This window comes from Parasteatoda tepidariorum, chromosome 12 (assembly GCF_982258835.1).
Source record: "Parasteatoda tepidariorum strain Cologne lab strain chromosome 12, Ptep-v5.0, whole genome shotgun sequence".
NCBI classification, from domain to species: domain Eukaryota; kingdom Metazoa; phylum Arthropoda; class Arachnida; order Araneae; family Theridiidae; genus Parasteatoda; species Parasteatoda tepidariorum.
In genome coordinates, this window is record NC_141766.1 from 475,585 (window position 1) to 497,915 (window position 22,331).

Genomic DNA, 22,331 nt, shown 5'->3' on the forward strand with positions numbered 1-22,331 from the left:
ACCTCAATAAATACCTCACTCTCTTTAGTTGAAACAAGGTAAAAAATTTTATACCTCAAAAATACCTCTTTTGTTACAAGTGTAAGAAAATAAACTTGGTATACCTCAAAAATCATCTTATCAGTCTGGTTGATTTGAAGTGAATTTTAAACAACCTCAAAACAAGCTGAAGTATATATAAATCAACCTCGTACACCTTAATTACAACCTTTACGAGGTATAGTTTTTATTGCTGTTTTCTCTGCAACCTTAAATATACCTCAAATATACCTCAAATCAACCTTAATACCTCAAAAATACCTCAAATCAACCTTAAATATACCTCAAATTTTCGTAAGGGATCTGTCATCGTTATACTGTTTTACAGTAAAGTGCTCCATTTCTCACACAGGTTGTCGGGCTACTAAAGCAGGGTAGCCATCCCCCCTGCAGAGGATCAAAATTGCAATGGCATGTCTTCTGATTCTCCTCAAGGATGTTTCTCAGACCATAGCCCATAACCCATTGCGCAGCTCTAGTGCAACGTAAATAAAGTGTCTACCGTTTTTTACTGACTAGGGCTCGTTCTATGGACATTTTCTGTTAGTTCCCTAATAGTAAATAGAAAATTTTCACTAATTCCATGTTAAGTCACGTTTTCGAACTAAAATGAAACTTTTCTCTTAACTAAGTAAAAACGATCAGGAAAACCACAGAAAAACATTAATTAATTTCAGAATATAATTTCACAGTGTTGTCCAGTGACATTGAGTAGGTAGGGGGCGAAGATTAATATGTAATTTAAGAATTGGTTTTTGAAATATTTTATGCCAAATTGAAAGTTGTTGCTGTTTTTTTTTCTTTTTTTTTCTTCTTTTTTTTGCACTCCGAGCTATTTGCTACAGAATTATGCTGTTTTTTTACTTTGTTAAAATTTAAAATTAGTTTTGGAGTAATTGAATTGTGAAGCTGTATAAAGCTCTATATCAAACTCTAAAGTTCTATATCAAGCCAATATATCAATCTATTCCAATGTATGCAACGAACCATACGAGTGTTTAAAATTAGATAACTCAGAAAATATTCAACCGATTTCACTCAAATTTTGTATTTTGTCATTTAAAATTACATGCTTTAAGATAATGCAAAATTGTGCATACTTTACAATTTAAAATTTTTAAACTGTTATTAAATAAAATATTGAAAAATAATACACAATCATTGAAAAAACTTTTTTTAGTGGAGTTGCATTAGATAAACCATCTTTATAACTTTGGACAAAACTTGCCATGTAAAATTACATTCTTTGAACTAATGTAAAAAATTTTATACTTTTCAATTCAAAGTACTCTCGACTATCATTAAATAAAAAAAATAAAAAATAATAAATACTTATTAAAATTTATTTTTTGCGTGGAATTATCTTTGGAGAAATTAATTTTATAATTGGGTGCAAAAAAATTTTTAGTTCGCTTAAAAAGTTCTCGATATATAGTGAAATACGCAAAAAGTAAACTTTGGGTGGCACTCCTGACCTATTATAAGAACCATGTATCTCAAATTGTGACTATCCTCTATGTTTTGGGGGTCAGAAATCTGAATCTATCGGAAAAATTGTAACTTTATTCTGAAAAAATAAATTTTTGTGTCTAATTTCTAACCTAAACTATCGTCTTTACTGACTAATTAGCATATTTGAGATCACCCTTTCGAACCATTCAGATCTATGTCCAAGAACGTGAAGATCCGATCATTAGATCAAAAGTTATTCAGAGAGATTTGTTTATTTTTTGCGCACAATACATACACATGTATGTATGCATTTTTGAACTTACACACACGTATTATATACACGCCGTATGTAAATACTTACATACGCTATATAGTATGCTATATAAGTACGCTATATATAAATACTAATGTTCACGCGTACTGCACTGGATGTAAGTTCGTACATATATACGTAGGTACGTTGTATTCACATATGTAAGTAAGTTGTATGAGCATACGTATGCAAGTTGCATGCACAGTGAACAGAAAAAAGAGCACCCCGTATCACTTACGTTCTAATTATTGGATTTTCACTTATTCAATCATAATGATTCGAAGGTCTTACTTTAAATATGCTAATTACTTTGTAGATGATATTTTAAGCTTCGAAATCAGACACAAAAACGAACTTGCGCTTAATAAACATATACTTCTTTCGTCTGACTTGGATTTATGACTATCAAAATAAGGGGGAGAGATTGAAACAATCTGCGAAACATGATCCTAAAAGTTTGATCTGGAAAGTGGTTGAAAGTTACAAAATTTTTTAGAAAAAATACTACATTTATTCACATTCTTGGGCGCTACAATTAATGAAGGATCTTGGCTTCCCCCACTAGACATCTCTAAACTTTTCGTTGCTCAGCTTTCTTTTTGTAGCTTTTAACTTGCATGCTTTCTATGTCTCGTTCAACATCCTCAAGCTATCGTTTTCTTGGTCTTCCAAAACTTCTCTTTCCTGTCCTTTTTTCCCCAAAAGACACTTTTTTAAACTTCGATACGCATTCATTTTTATTGAGAGGCCCAAACACTGTTACCTTTTATGATGTTAATTAGATCTAAATCTTTACATAGTTTCTCAGTTTCTAGACTCGATCACATTGTGTAGTTGTCCAGGTTTCATATCCGTAGGCTATAACTTGTCACAATATTGCTTTGTAGATTTTTAGTTTTAAGCGTACGTGATATACAAGATGATCTAAATATTTTTTGAAATGAGTAAAAGCATATGTTTCCTTCTTCCTGCTAGCCTTAATTTCAATTTTAATGGAATCATCTTCTGCCATTATAGATCCCAGGTATTTAAATTCAGTAATTCTTTTAAACTCTTCTCCATTATTGATCTTTATAATCGATGAAGCTCCTCTCTCTTCCTGTCCATCAGCGTGTACTAAATTCATCAGAAATACTAAATTTATTTTGAAATGTTTAATATGAAATATTAAGTGCGATAATTACATAACATTGTGAAAAATTATTAAACTTCGAAAAATTATATTCAATAATTCTCCTTTTATAAATTATACACAATTTTGCAAAAGAACTAAACAACAAATATTGAATAAGGTATAAAATCAGTAAAAAAAATGTCTTTTATTTGAAAAGAATGCTTACTTGCCATATATGTAGGATCGATTCTTCTTAGAATTTTTATTTCGTTGTATTTTGCCAACTTCTACGACTTTCAGTAAAAATTAAGAATTTTTTTTCATTAGGTACCGTTTGCTCAGTTCATAAGCAGCATAAATCTGATTCGAAGTTCGAACCCCTTAATGTAATTTTTTTAATTATTTTCCCATATCTCGAGACTTTTTTAAATGAATCGAAAAATTTGTGCTCACAATTATCAAATTCATTTGTCCAAAGATAATTCTTGAAAAAATAATTTTAAACAAGTACTTATTATTTTCTACTATATTATTTAATAATAGTCGAAAAGAAATTTGATTAATTAGGTATAAATTTTTACATCTTTTTAAAGAAAGTAATTATGAGGCAAAATACGAAATTTGAATGAAATCAGTTCAATAGTTCCCGAGAAATTGAATTTTAAAGAAGTTGTATATTTAAAATTCGATTTCTCAGGAACTATTCAACCGATTTCGTTTGAATACTGTACTTTGCTTTGTAAAATTATATTCTTTAAAATGTATATGACTTTTCGACTATTATCAACTAAAACAATAAAAAATAATAATACATTATTGAAAATTCCGCCCCATTTTTGTTATTCAATAACAGTGAAATTTATAATTACTGTAATATATGATACATATAAGAGTCAGTTATTTTTACGATACAGTGCATAATAAGAATCAATAATTTAAAATGCCTATATGCGATCAAACGTACACACAGCACAGCGAGAATATTAATATGAATTCAATGTATAACAAGAATATACAATGTATAACAAGAATCATTAATTTAAAACGCATATATGCAATCAAACGTACTCACAGCACGGCGAGAATATTAATATGAATTTAATGTATAACAAGAAAATTCAATGTATAACAAGAAAATTCAATGTATAACAAGAATCATTAATTTAAAATGCATATATGCAATCAAACGTACACACAGCACAGAGAGAATATTAATATGATTTCGAACTGAGCTTAACAAAACCGAATCGGATGTACAAGGATATATAAATGAAGCGGCGTTCATTCAATGGATAGATTTCCGCAAATCTTGTTATAAGAATATAATTATCTTTATTCACAACTAAAAAACGTGCATGCCGTTGTAAAAGTTTACTTCTGTTTCAGCGGTATGTTCAGTATCGTGCGGGGCTAAAACAAACCTTCTCGTTCTCAAATTGTAAATAATATCCGTTGGCGTTCGTCGTCGGTTTCGTACAAATTGGTAAGAATAATTTATGAGCGGAAAATCTTTCTCTTGGGTTCCTGGTGTGAGCTTTCTTATTTATTAGTGTTTAGATATAACTACACGCTTTAAGTATCTATGAACGCTCAATACGGTATTAACTTGAAATAACACACTATTTTTTGAGTTTTAAAACACCGAATTCAAATAGTTATTATCACACCATAGTTTTCGCAGACTTCGTGGAGGACTTTTTGATGGAACTACCTGTATATCACGCTTGTGTTGCATGGAGAGAAAAACCATTAAAAACTCCTACGGTTAGCCAGACATCAAAAGGATTCTAACTCATGATTCGTCTACCACAAAGGATAGTTTATGTCAGCATTGTAATTGCTATGATCCGAGAGTAGTAGTCATTTCAACCAGCCAATGCTGGGATTTGAACATGCGCCACCTCATTAGGAGGCAAACGATTTATTTCTTGAGCCACTGCGGCTCTTTTGTTGCCTTAGGAACCTTAGATTGTAAGAAACTATAAAATGCGAGAAATGAATTATTTTTTTCTTAACGACAGGCACTGAACTTCTCGTTCTTTGTCTCGGAAGATGCTGGAAGTGTTACTCACTTAACGTTACCCGGTGGGCACCTGTGAACTTAACTTTCAGAGGCGACCGGCGATTACATTACCCATACCACACTGACACAAACCCGCTCATAGGGGGCACCACACTCACACATCAGAAGACAATATACAGAGATAAACATCCATGGGATACAAGTCCGCAACCATTGGTTTCGTAACCAATCTTGAAATCCTAGATTATATCAGGATTCAATAGTCATTTCCATATATGGCAACGTTACTTTAAAAAGTAGCGAGTAAAAGTGCAAGTATTTTTAAAAAAAGTAACAAGTAAAAAGTTCTTATTTTAAAAAATAACGAGTAAAAAGTACAAGTACTAAACAAAAAAAGTAATGATTTAAGAGTACATTTCTAGGAAATCGAAAATTCAAAGTGACCTAAAATTTTATTGAATAATATTCTAATGTTCTTTAATGTTTTTGCAACATTTTTGTTATTTATTTAATTATTTTTAATTTTGAAAGTTATGGACATTAATTTATTTTTAAATTCGGAAGAATATTATAATATATTTTTATAATATAATCGTATAATATAATTTTAAAATCAAATGTAATTTTAATATCAAACTTTTTATGGATTTGCACGAAAAAGGAATTCTATCTATTGATTTTAATTTTTAGTTTATTATTTTTATTTATTTAAATTACCATTGATTTAAAATTGCTTTACTCTATAGAAACGCGTTTTAAAAGAACAAACATAAACAAAGCAAACACGGCGCTTCAGGTAGCTTTGGGATCTTTGAGCTAGTAAAAAATAATTGAATGTGCAGAATAAGTTGAAACAGAACAGTCTACAGTTTTATTTGTAACAATGGCTAATGCTGAAGTCATGCCAGAAAATCATTTTCCAAACATTTCTGCTTAACGGAATAATTAAAGTTTTTATTTTATTTTATTTTATTTCTAATGGCAAGGCAAAAGGTACAAATAGAAAGATGAAATAAATAACAAATACAAATGTACGTAGGATAACAAAGAAAGAAGACCGAAGTCATTGCCTTAAAAATTCTCTAGCTTCCCAATATCTTGAGGACTCAGTGTGTCCATGAAGGGCCCCACATAGAAGCAGGTGGTCCCTGCCCAATTTCTCTCCAGATTTACAAAGTGCACAAAAAGGCGTCGTGGAAAGGCCTATGCGGTATAAGTGAGCAGAAAGACAGTCGTGGCCTGCATATATAGCAAGGAATTGCCGAAGGCTGTTGATCACTTAGCCGCAGAGTGCACCACGAGGAGGTAGATCTACGTTGCACTCCAACAATTAAAGTAAATTGGAGTATTAAAGTAATATGGAATTAAAGTAAAGTAAGGTGGAAATCCTATAGCGCAATATCGGTTGAGTATGGAGGCTTGTACAATACCTCCATCCCAAATCCATTGATTTTTTACAAGGTTCATCTTCTCCATCAATGCTAATCAGAAAGATTAAAATTATTGAATTTGAAATTTGAAAACTGCTTCAAAGAAAGGAAATAAACTGATTAAATATTTACGAGCAAGCAAGTCCCTTTAAAATATCGTTGGCGCGACTTATAGTACACAATTATAATTAATAAACCTCAATATAGTTGATTAATGAGAAACGAATATCAAAATTTACGGAAACGACAGTTTTTTATTCTTTCCCTCGTCTTATTAACTATTCCCTAGCCTATATTAACTTAAAGAGAGTCTTTTTTTTTATTTAAATAAAAATTTCTATTTGCTGACTCAAAATAAACATTTGTAAATTTATTTAAATAAAAAAAAAGATAAAAGTGGTAGAAATCATATTATTACGGAATGAAATCTAATCCGAATGTTAAGTGAACATTTAAAATACCCAGAAGCCAAACCAGAAATCAAAATTATCTGTTTACATGCAAAAAGGAGCTTGGATTTATGTTAATTTTGGAACTATACAATCTTTTTTAAAATTTTGTTTTTATTTTCGGAAACTTTATTTTATAAATACAACAACCTTGTTCGACAAATTTGATAAACATTATAACTTATGTTAGAAAATAAATTTTAAAAAAATGCATTCATATACAAGAAACTCCTATAAATCCAATAAACTACAAATTATATTTTGCTTTTAAATATAAATTTTTTTTTATTTTAAAATATTTCATAATGGTAATTTTTGGGTTTGTAATAACGATGTGCAATACTAAATCCACTCATAATCAAAAATTATGAACAAAAGTTTTATTTTAAAATTTTATGATATGGATAACTAATACGTTTACGTAATAGCATATATGCTACGTTTAATGTAATTCAAGAAAAAATATTTTGTTGCAAAATAAAAAAAATTATAATATTTAAGATTTTTTTTAATGCATACTACATTTCCATTAAATAAAGCATTGTTTTTATAATTTATTACTTTAACGTTAAAAAATGTAAAACTTGTGCCAAAATTTTTTGTAATAGTAATATGAAATTAGTTATTTAAATTATTTAAAAAAAGCATCCAATGTGGACACATTGTTAACAAAATTTTCAATTAACATATTTAAATGAATGAAAAAATTTTCAAATAAATATAAAATGTTATTTTATACATAGAAAATAATTAGATATTAAAATATTACTTACTTTTTTCAAAAAAGATGAAGTCTTCTTAAAGCGAAGTTTCATAAATAAGGAATCTCAATCTATGCACATTAGTCCAGATCTCGGCGAATAAAAAGAGAAACAACGTTTTTTCTTTTCTTCTTTATGGTTCATTTTTTGGAGGAGTAGCAAAAACCAAAATAAATCAAAGTATCTTTGTGTCAATAAGACATCAAAGATACAGTTCATTTGTTATTTAAACAAAACTATTTTCTAAGAGGAAAAAAAGCATGTCCCCTTCTAAAAAAAAAAAAAAAAAAAAAAAAAAATTCCGTCCCATTTGGTGATAACAGTATTCATATGGGCACTTGTTCATTCCTACCCTCCAAAACTTAACGGTACTATTGAAGATTATTTCTTAGAATTTCATCAAAGATTTTGGCTTGAAACAAAGAAGGACGTTTTAGTGTTTGTAGAAGCATGCCACCGTAACTATCATTCACATTCAGACTATCACAAAGATAACGATTCAGGTGTCAAGATAAGATTCAGGTGGTAAAATAGCCTGTTCACGGATGTCAGAATAATTAAGGCCTTCACACATTTGAAGGTTGGATGAATTATTTTTCTTAAAATCTTATACATTCATTATACTTGGTTTACAGAATTTCAAAGAGCACTTTTTACCATTCTGAAACTTTTTCTTGAGATGAAAACCACCGGTATTCAAAACCTTTGCTATTCATGTCATCCTTTATCGCAGGCAATTTTCAGAAGATGAATAATGACTGTTCTGGACACACAAATCTGGAGAACTCTCCACTCACAATGATAGTTGCAGTCAAAAAAAGATCAAAAGAGCCGTCTTTTCCCTTTCAGGAATGACAATTTTAAAAGGTCAAGATACTTAAACACGAAGCTAGCTGTGAATGCATATATATTGCACATTAATTTTATAAATTAAAAAAACATAAGCATTTTTTTTTTAATTTAATATTTTTTCTTTTAGAAAGCTTACCGAGTTTTAGAAAAAAGTAACGATTTTATTCGACATTTCCGCTGCAAATACTTGTACTTTTTCCCTAAAAAAGGAACGAAAGTACAAGTAAAAGTACGAAATTCAAAAAGCAACGAAGTACAGGTTAAAGTACGTACTTTTTACTTGTACCGGCGGTACAAGTAACGAAAGTAAAACTACTGCCATATATGGTCACTTCTAGACTTCATATTGCGTACGACTTTATGCGATTTTTCAAACAAAATAAAAAGTGAACCAAAAGATTGGTTGGTTCAATAAAACAAAAAGCAGGCAGGAATATTTTTTTCAATTGATTTTACAACATATATTGTCACTGAAAAATTGCGGGAGTTGAAGATACTATATGCGGGAGTTATACTAACGATCAAAGCAATTTTTCAAAAATGCTCTACAAATCAAATCTTATTTTACGTCAAAGAGAAGAATGTTTCCTCGATGTAGCGATCCATTCGAAATACATCAAATTTCTCTAAGGAAAGTCTCGACAATGCAGTTAGAGAAGGAATTCAAACTGGTATAGAATAACCATGCCAAGTATTTGCTTCCTTAAATCGACAAATATTTTTTGATAGCACTGAATCTTCAAAGAAGATGTTTACTTAAAATGAAAGCATTATATTTCTAGAGGTTATAAAAATTCTTTCTGAATTATTTTTTTTCTGAGAAAACAAATGAAATTCTGAACTATATAGGTCATTCGCCTCGTCTTATCGTTTGCTACCTATATTTCTCTATATTAAAAAAAAAGTTACTGTTAGTGTCACTTGCTGTTTCTGAAATTGTTCGCCTCACACGTTTTTCACTTTCAAAGCGTAAAAACTGTTGCATTAAAAAAATATGACATTTTTAACATTTATAGAAAATTTAAGGAACACTCTAATATCGAAATGTTAGTGGTGTGAATATTAGTTTTTTTACCCATTAACACAGAGTTCTTGTATACTTGTTTAATATACTTGTTACAGAGTTCTTTTATACTTGTATACTTTTATACTTGTGTTATATTTTTTTATACTTGTTTACATTATTTTGTATTTCACTCCCTGGCCAAATTATTAGACTCACTATAAAATTCTGTGCAAAATCTTAATTATCGGGTGATACTATACAACTTCATTGTTTCTACATTACTGAAACCGGTTTGCACTTGTTTATGTTCGTGTATTAATTGGTTAAATTAGACGATATATTATAAAAATATAGAATATTTATTATGTCAGGTATTATGTTAGTATATTATAATAATTCGACCAAATTATTAGACGCACTAAAGTTTTTAATAATTATATGCTTTTCGCGAGTTTATATGCAATGCTTTTATATTTAAACATACATGTAATGGGCTTTTATTGGGGTGATTTTTTATATACTTCCTATTTGTAATTATTTTTAACGTATTACATTACAATGCAGGAACGTAAAGAAGTGCAAACTGGTTTTAGTCGTGTAGAAACAATAAAGCTGTATAGTATCACCTGATAATTAAGATTTTACATAGAATCTTTAGTGCGTCTAATAATTTGGCCAGGGACTGTAATTTAGATCAAAGTAAGTGAAAAATCTTATATTTAGCTTTTTAATAATTTATGCTTATAAAATACTGCATGAAATGCGGGTGTTTCTTTCTGAATTAGAAGGGAAATCTTCCATACGTGACCCACTTCCAACAAATTTATTTCATTTACAAAATTAATTATTAATAAATTATTGAATATGAATGAAAAAAATCAAACAAGTTTTTTGGATTTATATTTTAGTACAAATATAATTCCGGTAATCTAACATGTCTTTTAGTAACTATTAGACTGTTTTTTTATAATTAAAAAGCACCAATATATATTTTTGCTTGTAATTCGAGCTTCAGAAAAAAATTTATAAAAGGCACACTGGTGTTCCTCCTGCGTCAAAAGAATAGTAAGTTTAAGTTCTCCTTTATAGTTATTTTGCAACCAGCATTGAAAAACTGACCTATTTTTTAGTATTCGAAGTTTTGAGACTTGATTCAACAGATGTTTATAATCATCTAAATTTCTATTACCTCAAAAAATTGTTTATGGCTTTATATTAACTCGATATTTACCTAAACATCTTTAAAAGATTGGTGTTGTACAGTGTGTTTTCTGTTTCTATGGTTGCTTTTTATTATTAATAGAAAACAATAATAATGCTTTATAAATTATTTGCCTCTTCAAATCCGAGAAAAAGGGAAAAATTCGCTAGCTAAAAAGATTACATTCAAATACATTTAAAACACTGTATAAAAACAAAAGACTATTTTCTGTTTCAATCAAATAAATGTGTTTTCGACCACTAATGAATTAAATAATAGAAAACAATTATTAATTTTAATTTTATATGAAATTATTTTTGGATAAAGTAGTTTGAATTAACAATAATTTTGGAGAAGAGCTGAAAACGCAAGAATTAAAATTTATATTAAGGGGTCCAAACTTTGAACCCCACATCTGATTATTCGAACCATATTTTCCAAATTGCGGCTAATCCTTATATTATGAGAGTGAAGAATCCAAAACCGGTGGAAAAAATTTTATGTTTGTTTTAAGAAAGTACGCTTTTCTGTCTAATTTCGTAACTTAAAATATCGCTAGAATAACTTAATTAGCATATTTATGGTCAATAATTTTAAATCATTAGAAGGACATGTTAGTAAGTAAAATCTGATCATTAGAACAAAAGTTATTTAGGGGCTCCTTTTTTATTATGCGCACACAATATACAATTCATTTTTAGAAATTTTAGATCCTTTCAGAATATTTCAGCAATTTTGTGAAAATGCTGTTCTTCAATAAATATTATGCTATCACTTCTTTAGTTTTATTCTAAACGTATGAATAAAACTAAATAACGTGTAAAGAACGTGGAACAACGACAGACATATTATGGTTTCGTTTCAATTATAAGGAGCCTTTATTTTTTAAGAAATAAAATTGATTAGAAGTTTAGCTATGTAGGGCGATGAAAGTATGTAATATCTTGACTTTAAACGTATCTTTCAAGTAATTCCTCTCTTTCAAATGTTTTTAATTTTTACATCTTGCAACATCTAGCTAACCAAACTTGTTTAATTTTCTTGTTTAAGTTTGCACTGCTTTTTTCTTTGAGGCAATTTATTTATAATTTTTTTTGTTTCCCCCCCCCCCACCTTCTTCATTCGTTGTTTCGACGCTGAGAAAGATTCAGTCCTTAATACAAGAGAACTTGAAGATTAAGTACTTAAGCACTTGATGCATTTTATAATCGAAACTTATAATATATCTGTTTATATGTAATGTTGTGTTTTCTCATTGTTTAGCTTTATTCATATGTAGAACAAATTTCTTTTACTTCTCTCTGTTTTCCGCCTTTCCTTCTGTGTTTCAACGCTGAGCAAGATTGAATACTTAATATAACAGAACTTGAGATTTAGTACCCAAGCAGTTGAGTACTTAAAAGAGTTTAGAACCGAAACTATATGTTAGTTTATATGCCATTGTTTATTGTGTTTTCCCATTATTTAGCTTTACTTATATATAGCACAAAGTTAACCTTTTCTTTAATTGGATACTGTATATTTAGTAAGGAGTAGCGTAGCCAATGGGGGAGGATTAGGGGTTAAAACTATTGGCGTAGAGTGAGGGCAGCACACTTTTTGTTTTTAGGAAACTGTTAGTCTAGATTAAGTTTTATACATAAATTTATATATAAATATATAAACATGAAGAAAAAAAATAATATGCCGTCTATATAAATAAAACTTGAAATAAATGTATAGTTTTCTAAAAACAAAATGTGTTCCCGCCCCCCGTCACTCTACGCCTCTGGTTAAAACTCCTCTCAGAAATCATTCATATCAATTAATTCTTTTGCTGATCAATCATAAAAGACTACATTATGATGGCACAGAATGTAATAAAATGATGTTAATTAAAAAAATTAATACAATGGAAATAAACACAAGAGTTTTTTCTCACGAAATTTGCAGCATCTCTCCAGTGCTTGTACTTGTATAAATTTTAATGCATTAAACATCACCAATTTTGAGCTGGATGACTTAAAAATCTTGCAGTTTTTTCAATTATCCGATAAAGTTTCTTCTGAAGCTGATCAAAAAAAAATTCAAAAATTTTATCGGTTAGGTCTCTGTAGAAAAAGAAAAAAAAAACTCAAGAGTTCAAAATAAAGATAAAAGTTCAACTAGATAAGTTAAAAATTATATCTAGTAAATTATGTGCATGCTCTCCCCTACATATTAATTCATAGATATTATTCAATAATTTTATTTAAAAGTAGCTAACTGTTTAAAAAGTTTCCTATTAAAATGATCGTGTATTGAAAATGTATAAATATTAAAAGTACCAACTTTAAAACCCCACCCAGAAATACTTTCTGGCTACACCAATAGTAACACTAAGAAACAAATGTTTTGTTGCATTTTTACAAATGCTTGATCTTGCCTAATTCAGGTGTGAAGATTTTAAATCTTAAATTAGTTTTGCTCTTAAAACAACAGATTTTTTTAAAATGGCATTTTTAGTCTATTTTTTGTCGGAATGGACAACTTTTAAAACGTTATATATAAGAGGAGGTCGCGTAAATGTTGCGACTAACTTCTAGGGGAGTTGGGGCACGTGAATAGGTTTAAAACTGCAATGGAACTCATGTCCGGCAATGTCTTCGTTTGCGAGTAGGGCCGCTTCCCTATTATTACCTGTTCAGAAGACACGAAGAAACACTTCATACAGGTACGCCTCCGTAGCGGCGTATGATGGTTTTTCCGGCCATGAATTCCCATGCAGTTTTAATTCTGATGATGCACCCTAACTCCCCTTCAGATTCATTGCAACATTTATGCGATCCTCTTTTATATGTAAACTTTTTAAAACCGTAGATTTCGACAAGAAATAAACTAAATATGTCCCTTTTGCAAAAACTGTAGCTTCGAGAAAGAAACTGATCTCAGATTTGAAATCAGCGATATGAAAGTGTCTAAGATCCGTAAAAAAATATTATGCAACGAAACATGAAAAAAATTTGTTCCTCCAGTGTAAGTTTTGAATTCTTTATAAATGAAAATTACAAGAATTAAGGAATGATTGATTTTAAATTTCAGGTAAAGAAGAATCTTAAGATGAATATGTGGAAGAAATGATCACTACTCACAAGACAAAGAAACCTTTCTTGAAAATGGAATCAAACTATACAAACAGCAGCAGTATCCATCCTATCGAATATTACTATTTGACCGAAGCAAATACAACATCATTTTTAAGCTTCAGAAATGTGTCTGATGAAGAAACTTTATGGAACTGGGAATCATATCCTGATTGGAATGGCTCCCAATATCCCAGTGGATATTCCCAAGTTCGAATCATTCTAACAGCTTTCTTTGTGACAATTATTATGGTCGTCATTGTGGTAGGCAATATGCTGGTTTGTATAGCAATAGCGACAGAGAAAGCTTTGAAAACCGTTCAGAATTGGTTCATTGCCTCATTAGCAGTATCTGACTTTTTAGTTGGTTTAATAATAATGCCATTCTCATTAGCTAAAGAGCTAATGGGTTATTGGATTTTTGGTACCGTTTGGTGTGAAATACATGCTGCTTTAGATGTTCTTTTGTGTACTGCTTCTATCAATAACTTGTGTCTAATTAGTTTAGACCGATATTGGTCAGTGACTCAAGCAGTTGAGTACTTAAAGAAAAGAACTGCTACACGAGCAGTGCTTATGATATGCTTTGTATGGATTCTATCAGCATTAATATCATTGCCACCTCTATTAGGTTGGAAAAAGGAAGATAAACAAGAAGACCATCCTTCATGTTCACTTAGTGATGATGTAGGCTATGTACTATATTCAGCACTAGGTTCCTTTTATATTCCTGCTATTGTTATGGTATTTGTGTATATTAGAATATTTATGGCAGCAAGATCTAGAGCTAGAAGGCACGTTAAAAAGACTCGAGTGACAAATGATCCTCCAAGAGATAAATCAACTACCACTACCACATGCACGAGCTTCAGTAATCCTAGTCCTCCAGATAAAAGATCAGATATTTTTAGGTGAGTATATAGAATTAAACTCTATTTATTTTTATCCAGGAGAAAGTAAACGAAATTAAATGTGCAGGGTTAGCAAGAAATAAGTTTTCCAATTCAGAAGATTCTAGAATGCGTTGTATTGGTCCAAATGTGATAAATTTCGAACTTTAGATATTTATTTCCAATGGCTGAAGCCATGAATAATAGGAACAAGAAAAATTTAAACGAAGAAATTAACAGCAACAATAACATCGAAAAGTTAATGGGATAAAGTTACGGCCTAATAAGTTTTCTCACTTTCCAATATCTCAATGATTTCGAATCTCTATGGAGAGCTCCCTCGGTACTCAGGTGATATTTGTCAATAGGCTCGTTTCATTTGTCACATAGGAACTAGGATGCCTCAGTAAGAATACCAATGCAAATGAGTCGGACAGCAAGGCAATCGTGCTTGGTAAATAGACGTTAAGCTGCCACTAGCTCCCGTCTAGGTTTGCCAGGTATTTCTAGATGACAATTATTTCTTCATATCTGATTTCTGTTTTAGTTGAGATTTCATCATGGCTTGTTAATCAGATATTTTATGTATCTCGAGTAATATTTAATAAATTCAAAGTTATAGCACAAAAATCCACCAATTTATGGTGCTACAATACAAATAAGATTTATTTGCGGATATATTAATAGTTAAATATTTTTTGCATTTCAGCACATGCTTATTAAAATAATATTTTGCGGATAAAAAGATGTCGGATTCTGTAAGAGCATTAATTATTGCTCAACACATCATGCCTTCGCTGTAAAAAAGGCGCCACAAGGTAAAATCGTTTCACAAGAGCCAAAAGTACTCCGTTACAATTGTAACAAATTTCCTTCATATAAAATGGATACAAAGAGATTCGACGTCTGAATGTGTGTTACTCAAAATAATACAGAAATTTGAGACAATTAAAATGTTTAATATTTACGTAGTACATTAAAGTATACTAAATTCGTATAAGTTTATCACAACGTTACATATCGATGGAATGCAGAGCTAATTATTTTAATTTTTTTCTACAAATGCCTATTCCATTATTTAAATTATCTTTATTTCAAATTTTATCTCATTTCGTAGTGGGAAACATATTTCTTGCAAACACTGTTTTTTTTAAACTTCGGAAAAATTGCTGAATGAAACATTAGTGTACTTTACTGTACTATTCAACCTATACAGTAAATATTAATAGAAAAATACTAAACTAATGTTTTTAAAGGACCATGAAGCTTTCCTTTGATTTACTCTGACTTGATGACAGATTTTCAAAAACATATTGTATCAGATTTTGAAAAACGTGGCCAACAATGTGTGACAGAGGTTATTGCGTTGGCGTTTTAATCAAGTTTCCCGGGTTCGAATCGCTGTGATTCCTGTCCTTTATTCTCATTTTTTGTCTTTAATTTTTACTACAACTTGAGAGTGTAATTTTGAAATAGTGTTAACACGCATCATGTCATATTAGCTCAATGAACAAAAGATGGCAATCTTCAGAGATATACTCTAGTTCAATCTTCTACAACTTCAGTACAGACTTCTTCAGCTCAACAAGTTCTCGGAGCAAACTTTTTCCATGATAAAAACGGCCTCAATTAATGATTCTTTAACGAATAATCTAGTCTACTTTTAGCATTTGTTGTAGTCCTTAAAGAAGTCAACGTTGAAGCCCACGTTGAAAATCCATCAACGACAGGGTTTAAAGCTTATATGAACTGGTGTAAGAAATTAAGAGAATTTGCAGGCTTGGACAATTATCTCTAGAACTATTGGGCCAATTTTAAAGAAATTTGATATGTACATACATTGATACAATTCAAAACAAATAACCTTAAACAATTGTAAGCACGCGCATGATCACGCTTAATACTCGTTGGAATCAAAGGGTATGAAACAGTGATTGCGAAATAAGCAACAACAAAAAAATGGATTAATAGCGGGTATGGTCCCCTCTTGGAGATATACAGGCCTTGTAGCGTGATTTCATATTTGAAATAAGGCAGTATATAATTTTCTGTGACAATGGGCCAGAATTGTCCTGTGGCAATTTCATACCTTCCGACTCCAACGAGTGTTAAGCATGATCATGCATGTGTGTTAAAATTGTTGAATGGTTATTTGTTTCGTATTGTGTCAATGTGTGTACATATCAAATTTCATTAAAATCGGTCCAGTAGTTCTAGAAATAATTGACCAAGTCTGCAAACTCTCTTAATTTCTTACACCTGTATATATTAAAACAGAAAGGATCAAAAACCAGTAAGAAAATCATTTCATAATAATGTGCTGACATTAAATTATTTCGGTTTTTTTTTAGTATGAAGTAAACGAAAAATTAACTTCATTTAGTCAAATACATTCTACTCTGTTCGATGACCTTTTGTGATCTTTTTGGTAGCTTTATGATTCTATGCTCAAAGAGCTTCTGATTCTTATCGGCAAAAAATCAAGCAAGCGCGATTTGAGCGCATCGTCAGTGCTGAAATTTTTACTATTTAAAATTTTTGTAAACTTCAAAATAAATGATAGCCTGATAGTGCACGGCCAGGGCTATATGAGGGATGTGACATCACTTCCCAACCAAGCTCCAATAATTTTACACGAGTTGCTAAAGATGTGTGAGGCCTCACATTGTCTCGGCGAGACATGTTACCTTTATGATTTGAAATCCCCCTTATAGCCTTGCACGATTTTATCATTTATTTCAGTGTTTACGAAACTTTTTAACTGGTAAAAACTTCAGTAATAACGATGACCTCAGGTTGCACTTGATTGAGTTTTTTTCTGCTTTTAAAACATACCAAATTTTAATAAAAACAATATGCTTATATACCAAGCTTCATTTCACTTCTTTTACAGGTCTCACGCTGCATGGCAGTTTGACCCGAAAACATCTTCCTTTTTTACAGTATTCCAACCATAAGAACGATTCTAGATATATCCTTGAGGCTCTTCTCCCTCTGGTTATATTATTTAAACTAATAATTTGCGCATTTTTTGCCTCACAATTTCTTTTCGACAACACATATCAATAGGTAATGATGCTAAATTTTTTGTAACCAGAAACCACATCCGGCAGCAGATAAAACAGCAGATAAACGATATCAACAAATAAAATTCTTGAATTAACATTTATTATTTAAATAAAATTTCAAACATTACTTCTCAAAATTAAAATTAAACATTAAGTCATTTAAAAATTAACACGAAACAATGCGTAATTAATCTTAAAATAAGGGCGTTCAGTAGCCACTGCTAATATTTAAAAAGACAATTATCGTTGGTCTCGCTATCATTTAATTGTTGTTCGTGTTTACAAGACTTGGCTACTTCAGCCTTTTTGGTGTATTTGAATTATTTTTGAAGTTTATAAATTCCTGTCGTATTTTTTCTCTCATTCGTCATTTACACGTAGTTCAGAGAGGACCGGTTTTTGCACTTTAAAAGCATATGGTTTCAAATTTTACTCGGGATTTGCACTTTACAAAGGAATGGAATGTGTTTTCAAGGAAAAAACTCTTCCAGATCCATACAATTATTCTTATTTATCCTTCATTGCAATTTATAAAATTTAAATGATTCATTAACAATATTTCTTTTTCAATTATTTCATTCTTATATCATTAAGAATGTTCATTGATGCAAATATAGAATTCTTTTTATACTTTCTTTTTTCCCTTGATTTGATTTTTACCAAAATTATTTTGTTTTATGTTTTATAAGTATTTTTTTATTATTTTCTTAATTGTCTTTGAAATGAACATTGAAAATAGACTAAATTGGGAAAATTGTATAAGTTAAGTTTTGATGAACATTTGTTATATAAACTTCCTTATCATGGGATATAAATCAATAAGTCACTAACACTGATATAAAGGAAAAAAATACTACACAAAATGAGCAAATGCGCAAAGAAATAAATAATTATAAAAAAAAAAAAATACGTTGATCTGTTTTAGATATAAATATTTTCTTATTTACTTTTTAACCTAATTAAATGCCTCTTTTAATTGAATAAAAGGTACTAACAATGATATAACTATGCAATATTGACGGGTATGATTAAAAAAGACAATGCTCTAACTTCATCAATAAATTGTAACTCACCTATTCAATTTATTATTACATGTTTAAGAATTGCACGAATAACTCTTTTTTTTAATTCTCAAAATAGCGAGACCTAAATACAATCAAGCAAGAAGACATACCTTTCTTATTTACTCAATAGGAGCTGTTCACCAACTCAATCATCATTTTTATTTCTTCCCTATAAACAGATTCTTAATTCAAAATTATTACTTAAAAAGATCCCTGTTTTTTTATTTTATTAACACTGATTCAGCTCCTGATTAATTTAGGATAAAATTTATATCTAATCATTGCAAAAATTTTGTTTTTTTAAATTCTTTTCTTTTTATTACTATGAAAAAATCGTTAAGTGTTTTTAGCCAAAATGAATGTTTAGTAATGGTGCGAAATGTTATTAATAATATTCTTTTTTTATAATTTAATATATTGACTGGGCATAGTTTTACATTAAGTTTATAAACTTATTTACTGTTCAGAAATTGCAAAGGGGTTAATAAGTTAGATACCGTTTTAAATTTGTTTATCACTAGGCACAGTTCTACATAAAGTTTATAAAGCAAATATAACTTATTTACTGTTCAGAAATTGTAAAGCGGCTAATAAGTCAGATACCGTTTTAAAATTTGTTTATCACAAAATATTGCGTAATAATTAAAGTACTATTACTCATAGAATTGCTTTATTTAATATTAATGAACTAAGAGAATTTTATTCCTTTTTAATTGTAAAATTAGCGTGATCTTGATAAAACAGAGAAAGAAAGCATAGCTTTCTTGAATCGCAGGTAATAAGAAAAGTTAGGGCTCTTCTTCAGCTCAATTCACCCACCAACCCCCACGATTACAAAGCAACTAAATTTTCGCAGATTAGTAAATTTTTGATCTGCTAATCTAACACAGATTAACAGATTCTTAGATTCTATTGTGATAAAAGTTAAATCTCGTACCAAGTACGAAAAGTTAGTTCCTAATGTTATTCAATTTTAAATTCATATGTATATTGACTGGATAGAGTTTTACGTAATGCTTACTGAAAAAGCAAATATTAGTCACATACTGTTTAGTAATTGTAGAGTGGTTAAGTAAAAATAACGTTTTAAAATTGCTTATCACAAAATGCTACGTAATAAGGTTAATAAAAATGCTTTATAATAAAGGAAAGTTGCGTATATTTTGTAAGCTAAAATAAAACGATTCCCCTTGATGTGTTTGTCTCATATTATAGCGCGTTGAGTGTTAAAACTAATATTTAGTGTCATATCTATCATTATAATACCTCAGCCTATATTAGATTACAATCTAACATCTATAATAAAATTATTTTAAAGGTAGTGCTAATAGCAGAAAATTATTTAAATTTAAATAAATTAATAAAAAACCAATTAATGAAAAATTAATAAAAACCTACCGACAGTGAATTTAAAATTGATCCAAATCATTGAAAAATTTTAAAAGTTTTAATCCTGATGAGACCCTTTGGTCGTGTATAATGATATTGAGTTTTCAAATACACTGTCAAACGGATGGTATTTTAAATAAGTCTTTTATTAGCATTTGACTTTCTAGGTGTTGAAACACTCAACAAGTCGCAGTGAAACCAGAAGAAATTTATGCTAAATATCTTTAAAAGAATTCTTACTACCTATACTCCAAATTATCTATTAAAAACTACAATTTAAAACTTCAATGTAATTTTAAAAAAATTAGCTTATTTTTAAAAAGCGCGTAATTTAATAACTGGAGCCATTCAATGTTTTCCGTTACTATGACAGCAGTTTCTTCTTTTTTAAGTGTATTTTATACAAGATATTTTTATAGATTTGCTTAAATGCCCGCTCGACAACCAACTAAACAACATTCTTTTCAGCTAGCTTCGTTATTTGATTTTGACTCTTCTTCCCCTAAGGCAAATGATGACGACTTCACGAGTACAGTTTTAAACAAGAATATGTTTTTATTTAAAACTGATTTTAAAATATGCATATACCTGGCATCTACGGCTATCCTACTTAATTTTCATTACCCGGTTACTACCTAAAACCGGTTATTAATTTCATTTCCCGGTCAATTTCACCAGGTGCCAGGTAATACTGAGTTATGTTTGATATAATAGTTCTACTAAAATTTGTCATACTAACCAATAATGTTAAAATTATTCATAAAAATTATTATAGTTTTTAAATCCATATAGTTAAAAAGCTTCTTTATAAATCTTAAGGGCATTAACATGCAGAGATGTTAGGACATCTGGGGATTATGATTCTCTTCGATCATATGCTCTTGAAAAAATGAGCACTACAAGAGTTAAAAAATGTGTATTTACATTAACATAAATCTATATTTTAAAACCATTTTTTAATAAATGCAATCAGAAACTATTCTACGATAAAAAACTTATTATTTTAAAAAGAATATTTAAATTTTTTTATTAAAAGTAAAGAATAAGTAAATTTGAATACCTTGAAACTTCATAATAAAAATTTTTTGCAGATCATACTTTCTTCTTGATAAAATATTTTGCTCGAACTACTTACCCATGAAAAAGAACTTTTCACCTATTATAAATATTTACCTATCGAAACAAAAATTAGTTTTTAAAGTTATATATAGTGTCCTTGGTTATCGATTGGCTGCCACCTTTGGTTGGATACCTGTGGCTGTTTCCCCCTTCATCCCTCTCAGCTCGTCACGGGATTTAGGGACCATATATTCTACTATTGTCTAAAATGTTAGTAGGTTGATTCGATAAAAAAATAATATTTTAATCGACATTGGAAGCAAAAAAAATTATATTCGCTACAGTAACTTATTAAGAAGGAGAAACCGGAATTTGTTTTGAACCGCAAACTCTAATTTCAAACATATAAAAGAAGCAAACAGAAAATGAATAAATAGTAATATTGCAGTTTAAAATTTTAGTATTGCTTTTTTAAAAGTAAAATAAACAAAATAGTATAAAGGAAAAAGATTTTCTGCGGGGAAAGGAATAAAAAACTAAGGGCTCTTTTGCAAATATAACTTATCACGACTTTTTTTCTGGAACGATAGTCAATAGAATAGCAACGCTTATTAACATTTACCATGAGAAACTATTTTGCTTTAAAATAATTGTATATTCCTGTAAAAAGTGATAAATAGGTTAACAAAAATTTTATGCATGTTTTTTTACGTGGCAATGTTAACAAGTTAAAATTAACTTCCATTAAATTAGTGAATGTAAGAATATATATTTTTTGTATTTAAATTAGTAGGCTAAAGTGTTAATGTATGAAGGAGAAAGAAAATTAGAAACACAACAAATATTTTCTTACAAATGTCACATTAATTATTTTGTTACTGTTACTAAATTGATTTTTTAGTAAATAAAAGCGCATGTTAAAATAGCTTTTATTTATAAATAATATTTACAAACAGAAGATAGTTTTTATTCTTAAAAAAACGAACTTATTTTTATTCTAAAAAATTTATTTTTACTTAACAATAACTAACAGCATTTTATTACATTTTCAGTACTGTCTGATGTTGTTGTTGTAGTCGAAGGCCATTAAGGTAAGGAGGGCGATTGTTCTAGACTTCCG

The 22,331-nt window shown here is 29.5% G+C and overlaps 1 protein-coding gene across 1 annotated transcript in view; it reads left to right on the forward strand.

Annotated features, from left to right (window-relative positions):
- LOC107437247 (alpha-2C adrenergic receptor-like) overlaps positions 1-22,331 on the forward strand; it is a 95,274-nt gene that overhangs the window by 44,949 nt on the left and 27,994 nt on the right. Inside the window, exon 2 of the mRNA XM_071188108.2 lies at positions 13,701-14,652. Coding sequence (XP_071044209.1) covers positions 13,736-14,652 — 917 coding nt within the window. The 5' untranslated portion in view covers positions 13,701-13,735. The remainder of the gene's footprint in view (positions 1-13,700; positions 14,653-22,331) is intronic.